This window comes from Mus pahari, chromosome 17, assembly GCF_900095145.1.
Source record: "Mus pahari chromosome 17, PAHARI_EIJ_v1.1, whole genome shotgun sequence".
Taxonomy (NCBI): domain Eukaryota; kingdom Metazoa; phylum Chordata; class Mammalia; order Rodentia; family Muridae; genus Mus; species Mus pahari.
The window spans coordinates 32079600-32090157 of record NC_034606.1 but is presented as its reverse complement, the minus strand read 5'-3'; the positions used below and the strand labels follow the sequence as shown (position 1 = coordinate 32090157).

At 35.7% G+C, this 10558-nt stretch overlaps 1 protein-coding gene across 7 annotated transcripts in view; it reads right to left on the bottom strand.

The window, feature by feature from the left end:
• Positions 1-5409: 5409 nt before the first annotated feature.
• Phf20l1 (PHD finger protein 20 like 1) overlaps positions 5410-10558 on the bottom strand; it is a 70765-nt gene continuing 65616 nt past the window's right edge. For 4 of the 7 annotated variants that reach the window (XM_029548276.1, XM_021216441.2, XM_029531045.1 and 1 more), the window contains one exon: positions 5411-8978. In XM_029548276.1, coding sequence (XP_029404136.1) covers positions 8836-8978 — 143 coding nt within the window. In that variant the 3' untranslated portion in view covers positions 5411-8835. Of the gene's footprint in view, positions 8979-10558 lie in introns of all 7 variants that reach the window. The other 3 variants (XM_029548277.1, XM_029548274.1, XM_029548275.1) reach the window with 1 other exon arrangement.

Here is a 10558-nt window from a genome sequence, read left to right as displayed (position 1 = left end):
TCTATGATTAAGTTCAAAATATTTTCTATGCCTTTGACCTGGGTTTCTTCTCCTTGCTTTTTTCACGAGTCCCAGGTTTCCAGGATGTTGTGCCAGGAGTTTTAAGAGTTAGCATTATTTGTGACCACAGTATCTATTTCTCCTATCTTCATGTCTGAGATTCTTTCAACACTTGTCTTCTTGTATGGTGAGATTTGCCTCCTGTTTGAATTACTAAAGTTTTCATTTCCAGACTTCCCTCAGTTTGGATTTTGATTCTATTTCCATTTTCAGATCTTGAATTCTTTTATTCATTTCATTCGACTGTTTATATTTTCATAGATTTCTTTAATGGATTTATTAATTTCCTATTTAAGAATCTCTAACATATTTACAAAACCTATCTTGAAGTCTCTGTCTTGTGCTCCATCTATATTGTATTGCTCAGAACCTATTGTAGTAGTGTTGCTGTCTTATTTAGCAATGAGGTGTATATGTCTTGAGGACAACAGATAATTGTATCCTTTTGTTGCTTCTTTGGGATGGTGATTTTACTTCCTTTATATCCGAAGTTGGGGTACTATATATGGTAAATTTATTTTATTATTCTATTTTCTATGTATTTAAAATAATTCTCTGAAAATATCATATATGTACACAATTTATCTTGATCATATCCAATTCTCAATTCCCCCTACAACTACTCCCATGACCTATCACATCTTTCTCCCAACTCTGTTCCTTTCTTTTTAACCCCATCAAATCCAATGAGTGATAACCCTATGAACAGAGGTATGGGGCCATCCATTGGGATCCTACCAATTGCCAAATTCCTGAAGAAAAGTAATTTTTCCTCACCCTGTAGTCATCAACTGCCAATAGTTCCCCGGCCTTTGGAGCCTCTCCCCCAACCATTCTAGAATTTTTAACTGGCTTGATTGTGCTGTGCAGGTGTTACGTAGGTAAATACAGCTATTGTCAGTTCATGTAAAACAGCTATGTTACATCTAGAGGACAAATGGTGTTGTAGTGTTCCAGTCTTGTTTAGGTAACCAGTGTTGAGATTGTATAGGTGTAGCTTTCCTATTATAATCAGAAGATAATCCTGCAGCAGACTTCCTGTCCTCTGCCTAATATAATCTTTCTATGTACTCTTTCACAATATTCCCTGAAGTGTAGGGTTGTATTGTATATGTACCAACTATGGCTGGGCACTACATTCTGTTATTCTCTGCACTCTGACCTGTTGCTTTCTGTAATGGCCTCTCTGCTTGAAAAACAGTTTATTTGATGAGAGGGAAGAGCTACATTTATCTTTCAGTATAAGGATAAGAATTAAGAATGCAGCTAGGCTTAGGAAAAGAGACTGTGGTACATTCTCCTCTAAGATGTATGATTTCACTAGCCACATACTTGGCTAAAGTAGCAGGCATGATTTCTTTTCTGATGAGTGGCTTTAAGTCCAATTATGCAGTTGTCAGCTAATGTCAAGATGTAAATGCCACTATTGTCTGTTTAGGGATCTCTTACTGTGCTGGTCATTGTTGTGACGCATGGGCATTACAACTGGTTAGGACTACTGAGTATTTTCCTCTCTTGTTACCTTGCATTGCAACTTCAACTACTAAGAGAGGTAGTCTTCAAGATGAAGGCTTTAAATAGTATGTTGTATTTTTATCATCTTGATTATGTTTTAGAGAGGTTTTCCTTTGGACATGTCAATTTGAATCTTTAGATGTTTCTCGAATTTGGATGCCCATTTGCTAACTCTATATATGTAAATTTTTCAACTGTAATTTCATCACATACATGCGTTTAAAATCTCAATTTCTTTATCCTATGTAGATTCTGGAGTTTGGTCCATTAATTATTTCCTAGAGTTCTTAGACCTTGTGGTAAAGTTTGTTTTTTTTCCTTATTGATGTGTGAGTGTACTCTCTCCTTTAATCTTCATTCCTGATATTCTTTCTCAGGTTAAGTATATTGATGTTTGATACTGTATGTATATATGTCAAAATTCTCATCCAGTTTGCCCCTTCATTCAATGTTGGTGAATTATATATCAAATAATCTTATTTGTATAATTTTTTTTTTTTTTTTTGGTTTTTCGAGACAGGGTTTCTCTGTATAGCCCTGACTGTCCTGGAGCTCACTTTGTAGACCAGGCTGGCCTCGAACTCAGAAATCTGCCTGCCTCTGCCTCCCGAGTGCTGGGATTAAAGGCGTGCGTCACCACGCCCGGCTATTTGTATAATTTTTGAAGCCATTAATCATTTAATAGCAAGCTATTCAAACATCTACCACACATTTTACCATACTCAGTATTTGAGTTCAGTAGTTAAAGAATCATGACCTTTTGGAGTTGGGTTGCTCTACTTTTTCATGTTTGCATGTTATGTTCTGTGCATTTGCTGATATGGGTACTTGTTCAGTTTTATTTGAAAGGCTTCTTTTGAGCAGCTCCTCTTGAGGGCTCAAGCTATAGCAATGCTCAGAAATGCAAACTATTGAAATAACAATATCAAACCATATGCTCAATATTGAATGAAGCCTATTCATGTATCACAAATAATCATCAGATATCAAAACTTAGGGTGTGCTATGAAGGTGAAAAAATTAGATAAATGTGGAAATAGTAAAGGAACAGCATTAAAAATAAGCACATAAAGAAGAAAGTGAAGAATGTCAAGTAAAAGAAGGAAAAAAGTGAGACTGTTATGGAGGAAAAATAAAAATGAGCAACATATGAGAAAAAATAATAAAATATGAAACAATTAAAAAAGAAAAAAGAATAAAATAAAAATCTCCAATATTAACAAAGCCCCAAAACATATGTGAGAAGAGGCATATAGAAAATACAGAAAACCTTCTTTTAATAAGAGAAAGTCAAAATAACAAATGTATAATATAAAAGGTGATAGTGGCAGAGCAAAGATGAAAAAAAGGGGTGGAGGGAGGGATTAGCCAACAATGAAAAAGTCCATCAACAAAATTAGGAAAATTTATTAAAGGAGATAAAGATAGAAACAAGATTTTCTTTTTAATACAGTAAAGGCTGATAAAAGTAAGGGGGTGGGGCAAAACAAAAATGAAGAATTATTAGAGTTGTTTCTAAGGTCTCTAGTATTTAAATTTGTTTGATGCACAGGTCAAGGAAAGGCCAGTTGAAGTTGTTCAGCCTGCACTTCAAATCTATCTGAAGTCTACCAGAGCCATGCCCACTTAAGTAGCTTCCTTTATTTGTGCAAGAGGGAAGCTACCACAGTAGAGATTCTTATAAGTCCAGGTTTCTATTTGTACTTTACAAATCTCTACATTCTGTTCAACCCATTGCAAATTGTATATGGATAACAAGTATTGTGCAAGATCTTTAGAGAAGGCAGAGGCTTGAGTTGGAAACCATTCAGTTGGTCATCCAGACATGACTCTCTGGATCTTCAAAATTCTCAAATCTTCAACAGTGAAGGGAAGTAGCTCGTTCCAGAGGTTGATTTCCAATAATCTCAGATTTAGGATTATTAACCTCTAGGGTTATTCACTCCCCACCAACAAAGGTGGGGCTATCTTTCCCTGTGTAGTTCACTGTCTGGTCAGACCTTCCTGCCACCTATGCTTTTCAGCTTTCTAGCACTCTCCACTAGGCCTCCTAAGGTTGTTCTTTACCTATGGGATGTTACAAGTCAAATTCAGGCTGACCAGCTATTGTCCCAATTTTTCAGATACCAAAGATAGCTTAGTTTAAAACAAGTTCTCAAGATGGTACTCAGGATGATAGAATGTAATTCCTTTCGGCTGCTGATCTAACTACAAGAGCATTTACCATCTTCTCAAAATCTGCAACTGGATTTAAAAGTTTGTAAGAGTTGTAAACTGTCCATAGGATAGGTCATCTCTTCATTAGTGCCACATGGCTTACCTTTTAAAGAAACTTCTCCTTCCCCTATCAGGAAGCTGTAGTACTGCTTAATACTTAGTTTACTTTTGTTGTTTTTTGTTTTTCAAGATAGGGTTTCTCTGTGTAGCCCTGGCTGTCCTGGAACTCACTTTGTAGACCAGGCTGGCCTCAAACCCAGAAATCCGCCTGCCTCTGCCTCCCAAGTGCTGACTTAGTTTACTTTTCAGCATGCTCCACCTTTTCCTACAGGCTTTTTACTCGTCTATCATTACATGGATTTCCACGGTTCTCTATTGGATAGCATCCATTTCTCCTTATTCTGACTTATTCATAAGGAGACATGTAGGAAGCTTCTAGTTTGTCATGTTACCTCAAAAATTCTGCCTATGTCCTTTAAAAAATGTAGGTAAACAACAAAACAATGATGCATCAGATTCAACCACATGCATTTTAAAATGTCTTACATGATTAGATATAATGTTAATATTCACAACTTGGAAATTACATACTGTATGTAGGATTTAAAAGGTAGAATAAAAGCCCCTTTGCTCACAGCAATAATTCTGCTTATTTGCTTTCTCCTCCCCTCTTCCATTCCCTCACTTCCTTCCTGCTCCTGAGTTAAGATTTTTTTTCTAATAAACTAAGTACACTCAGAAGTCTTTTCTTGGGCTCTAGTGTAGAGAAAAGAGACTAGGAATTTCAATGTCTTAAATTTTTCTGGATGTTCTAGTCAAATTTAAGAGAACACTGTTTCAATGAATATATATCTATTCTCCCTGCTTTACCACCTTCAAGTATAATTATCTTCCTTTAAAGAAAGGTCTCTTTGGTTGGGCTCTCACTAGAATATGTTACTGCCATTAGCCTGTGAAACATGATCTTATCCTCTATCCAACTCTAACCATGTTAATTTCATGGCCTGCACATAGATGACACTCAGTGATAGGTGATATCGAGTTCATGTCATATGCTTCTTGATAATTTAACTCTCAAAGCAAAGTTCCAAGTTGGTATGTCATCATTTATAGACAAGTAAACCAAAGCTCAGGGTATCATGCTGCTAGTAAATTACCAGGAAATGTGAGATTACGAATCTGTGCCTGTTTCCGTATAGCAAGTTATTACTCAAGTAACAGAATTCCTCTCCAGTTTGATTCTATACAGGAGCCTTTGGTAATGAATTTTTTAAGGAAGAGATAGTCAAGACAAAGTGTCTGGATTTATAGATATATAAACAAGTGAGGATCTTTCACACAGAGAAGTGATATGAAGGTAAGAGATAGAAATAAGCACAGTCCTAACAGTCAGGTTACATTGCCATGTATGTGAGAACAAACTAGGTCAGCTTGGACACATTCCATACCACACAAATTTAACAAATTATGAATTATTCCCTTGGGGTTTCACAGTAAAAAACTAAAATGACAAGAATAGCCAAGGAACACTTGTACAGACAACAAAAACTCACTTCTTATCCAGGATATGTCTGAGTGTATGCATAAACATTTCCATGCTTATTTAGAAAGTGATTACTCTTACCTGTCCTCTGAAAGAATTAATTCATATACCATAGGGAGCATTATGATGCCTAGCATGGAGCTGATACTTATTAAATGCAATTCTCTAGTCTGGCAGTGACAATTTGAAGACAAAATGAAAACAAAGCTGGAGTAAAAGAGGTAAGTGAAACTGACTCATTACCTCCATGACTTACAATGGGCTCCCAACAGGCCTGAAGAAGACATCATCATTGTTTTGAGAAAACACTTATGTGGTGCTGAAATGACTATTAAGTGCTGACTCTGTATGTTAATCATATACTGATAGGATGCTATTAACCAAGACAGTGATAATGGCAGCAGATTCAGTTTATTGGGGAGGAAGTAGTATGCTTCAGTTTTAACATGAAAAGTATACACATTTGAGTATGAACATTGACTTGAAACAACTTAGGAACAGGTGATTTACCTGAAATTCTAAGAATAACAAGTTCCTTTAAGGAGAAAATACATTACTTCAATAGTCAGTTGAACCATAGACAACCACAAAGAAGTACAAATTATATTTGCCAGAAATTATGAGGAGGAATCCCTCCATTGAGGCTCATTCTCTTTTGTCCATCTGGCAAACAAAACATCATTGAAGAAAATACCCTCTCCAGTTCATTGCTTAGAATTCAATACAATGATTTTAGGTAAGGAAAAAAAGGAAAAACAAATCTTACCTGATACTTCTCACAACGTATTTCCTTCTCCAAAGTTAAGTCATTCTCTCAAAGAAACATGCTGCCCTCTACCTAACAATGGGCCTTAACCAAATTGTTGGTTGGTTCTATAGTAACTGGTGTGTGTATAATCTGATATATTCTTTACAGACCTAGATTAGCTTTTTCATTCATTGACAAATAAGCAGAGTGGAACATTTACCATAAAATCAATGAAGTACTCAATTTCCTAGTTGCTAACACAGTGATTGAATTTTAAGACAGAAGCTTAGTGTTCATTATTGGAAATGCTTGGGAAGAAAAATATTTTGGATTTTGTGTTTTCTTGGATGCTGGAGTCTTTGTATTTTATCACGACACGTTCTTGGCATGAGATTTAAGTCTAAATGTGAATTTCACTACTTTTTGTATACAATTTAAACTCATATCTTAAATATGTTGTATACTGCATTTTTAGTGAGCCTGTATTTTGACAGTGATCCTGCTTACATGAAATAAGGTATGAACTTTCCACTTATGGAGTCTGTACTCCACACACGGAACATTTCAGACTTTGTGTGGGAAAACTGGGTCTGTACTAAAATACTGTGCATTATTTTAACCAAGGTGACTAGAACTGAGTTCTGAGTTCTGAATGCAGAGTTCTTCTGCATATATTACAAGAACCAAAGCAACACCATTATTTACAGACTAGGGACATTATTGGCTAAATTTCTGAAAAGAAGACGCAAATTCAACATCTGGGGTTCAGTCATGATGGGAAATTTTAGAGCCATCATTTTTAAACATAAATGAACAATATAATAATATCAACCTTGAAACACAAACATTAGTAAATTTACTCCACACATGAGTTATAGGCACTAATTTTTACTTTAATATGCAAATTTAAGCAACTACCCCACAATGACTTCTGCTAAAGCATTCATCAGTAGGATCTTTGACAAAGTTTAGGTATCACAAGTAAATACAGAGGACTACATTTTATGTATGGTGATCTTTGGCACATTTGTCAGTTGAAAAAAATCTCAAAAGGCAATAAAAATTCCTCAATGTGTTACACACTCTTTTAATCCTCACATCAAAACATAAGGCCGCAAAAAGGCAAGCTGAAATTTTAGGGTATGTGGAACAGTTTTAATAGAGTTTTACATACAGTACCTTACATAAAGAACAGTGTGTTTTGCAACTTTAAATAATATCTGAATGTACAGTGGCATGTATTATCAAAGATAAATTCAAGTTCACTGTCTATCAGTTCTAAGTGCCTTTATACAGATTTCTAGAACTGATAAACAGAATGAGGCAAAAAATATTCAAGTGTAATGTCATCAAATAGCCTCCTCTTAACAGTCTTTTCTTCCCCTTTTTAAAAAAATTTCAAAACCTGTACATACACTTTTAGTTTTTAAAAACAGTCTGTTAAAAGGTAACATTTTATGTTAACCACCAATTTGTATAATCTATAGTAATAAAACTAGATATGTGTGATATAAATATGTTGATTATGTACATATGTATGTCGACTATTTAATCAAGCATACTCACTTATGCATACCTGCACATGTAGCACTGCGGCGTGCACACAACTCGCACCAGGACTGGCAGACAGTAGGACCTAGGCTCAAAAATCCAGCAAGAGCTGAGTAAGCAACTTAGTTGCCTTTGGTTTCATAAATCTGTCCATTTGTGAACAAAGCTAAAATTTGTGAATGTATATTTATATTTTAAAATAAAATTTGTCTTCAGAAATGAAGCTTTTCCAGTATTCCACTACTAGCAGTTAAAAAAAAAAATCCACAGCAACAGATTATTTTGATATTTTTGTCACTCCTCATCCCAGCTGAGGTTTACAGTTTTTTTCAAAAGGCAAACAAACACCAAGTGTATCCAGGATCAAATGTAGGCTGAAGTCTGGATACCATGACTCCCCTACACAGAGCACACCCAGCATGTGGCGCACAGGTTTGTATGGGTTAATGGCATTGCTTATGGCGGGTGGAAGGATTCCTGCAATATTCAAATCCTCTTTCCAGCAGTATCAACATTTGGCACATTGGGCCCTTCTGCAAGCCACTTTACTTTTAAAGAGCACAATGCCCGCAATAAATTCAAATTATTTGGTGGGTTTCTTAAAATACATTCATAATGAAGTTAGAATTCCACAATTATTTTCCCCAAAGTGAGACTTCCATTGTCAGTTTTCTGATTAAAATACATTCATCACCCAAGAAATAATTCATGATCCTACAGAAGTTTAAATAATCTAAGTTTCTTTGCAGCTGGATCCAACTGCTAGAAGGCAATTCTTAGAGCAATCTTGTAGAACTCTCCAGAACTTCAATTTCCTTACAGTGTGGTTTTGGCCAAATGCTGGTTTATAAACATGGGTATCTCTTCTAAAACTATATAAATACATCATAATTCTTTCTATAGTTAATTTGAGCTTCATGAAAACAACTGTAAGTATCTTGCCAATCCCATTCCTCTAGTGCAGCTTGCATTAATCTCACTGATTCTTGGCATAGATGACATTATCATTTGTAGCTTGTTCACTCATCTTTAATGTTAGCTTCCTTGATAAAATTATTCTTCATTTTCTTTCCAAGATGCAACATTATTGATGTCACAAATCAGTAAATGACCAAATATTAAGCTTTTTGACTATCCACTTAGGAATAAATGTGATTCAACTGAAGAAAGACACATTCTTTTCACCAAGTTTTTTCTGTTGTTATACAGAGCAAAGAGTTGCAATTTGTTGTACTTTGCCCATGTCAAGTAAGAGTTGCTTTATGTGACGTTTAAGTTGGGGCAGTCTTGCAAGGGGATCTGGTGGCTCCAACTCCCCTGTGAAATCAAGCCAGCTTTCCAGAACTAGAAGAAAGGGGGAGGAAAGTTTAAATGGCGCTAAGAACAGCCAGAAGATAATCAGTTAGAAGGAGAATGGTGTCTGAAATAGCGTTCACTTCCCTCTTTACAGAAGGCCAATGCACTTTGTCACGCCACCCACAATAGTTCCAATCCTTCTGGGAAACCTTCATCTGCTAGCTCAGATACCTTTTCCCCTACAATACTGGGGATTAAACCCAGAGCAGGTGTTCAAACACTGAACTATATGCCCAGCCCAATTCTGCACTACCCTACATGTACACACACACACACACACACACACACACACACACACACACACACACTTCATTTAGAACATCTTTCCCCCAAAATATATAATATGCATATTCACGGATCCACACACTTCATTAGTATGTCTCCTTCACTTTTTTTTTTTCCTGAAACAAATGATAACAGCTTCTTAGGCCTGCTCAAACTTTCTATTAATTTAGATATAGTTTTCACTTCATCTTCTCCTTGTGTTCCTGTGCACATGTTTGTAAGCAGGAGCATGACTGTGTGTGCATGTGAGGGTCAGAAGACAAACTGGGTGCTGTTTCTTGGACACTATCTGTCATTTGTTGCAGATCATGTCTCTCATTGGCTAGGAATGTTGCCAAGTAGCTAGGCTAGCTGGCTACAAAGTACCAGGAATTAATATGCCTCCACCTCCCACCTCATCATTGCTGGGATTCCAAATGCATACTATCACACCTGGCTTTTATTTGCATAGCTTCTAGGGACCTGGACTTAGGTGCCCATATTTGCAAAGTAAGTGCTTTACCATTGAACCATCTCCCCAGGTCACATCTTCCTGATTAACAAAGGAAAGGGGAAAGGTTTCTTAGAGTCCTTTCCAGGATTACCACTTTATTGAAATAACCCCCTTCTCTTTGTAATATGTGCAACGATACCCAAATTCTATATAGAATTCAATTAATCAATTATATGCTCAATTTTCATTGTTTTCTTTAAAAATCTATTAAAAATATGTAATCGTCAAGATACATTTTCATTTCTTCAAAAATCTACACAAGACAAACTAACTTCATTTAATCAAATTAAAAACAAATGCAAGATGCTTCTGAAATAGGTATCCACTTCCTCTCTTAAGGGAGAAAAAAAAAGGCAGAAATACAGTTTATATCAACCTTAGTACAGTATAAATTTACAGAGAAAGGACTAAAGGCTGGAGGCAGGTTATGATCTTTGAGATCAGGACAAAATAGTGAAAGCAAAAGAAGCATATGAGAATGAGAATCCAGGCATTTCAACTTATTCAAATATAATAAGGGGTTATTTCTTCTGCCTACTTTTTAGTTTCTGTGTGATCTTTGGAAATTTGTATGCAAATTTAAGGTATGCTTGCTTAACTTGTAGAAATTAATTCTACTAAAATATTCGTCAAAGTGGAAATGAACATACTGACTTCATAGAAAATATTCTTCAATGAAACTAGCAAACACTTCACAAATATTCTATATCAAACCAGGCATTTAGGCATTATTTAATAATTATCCATGTTAAGAATAAAACAAAACAGACAAGAAATCACTACTAAGAAT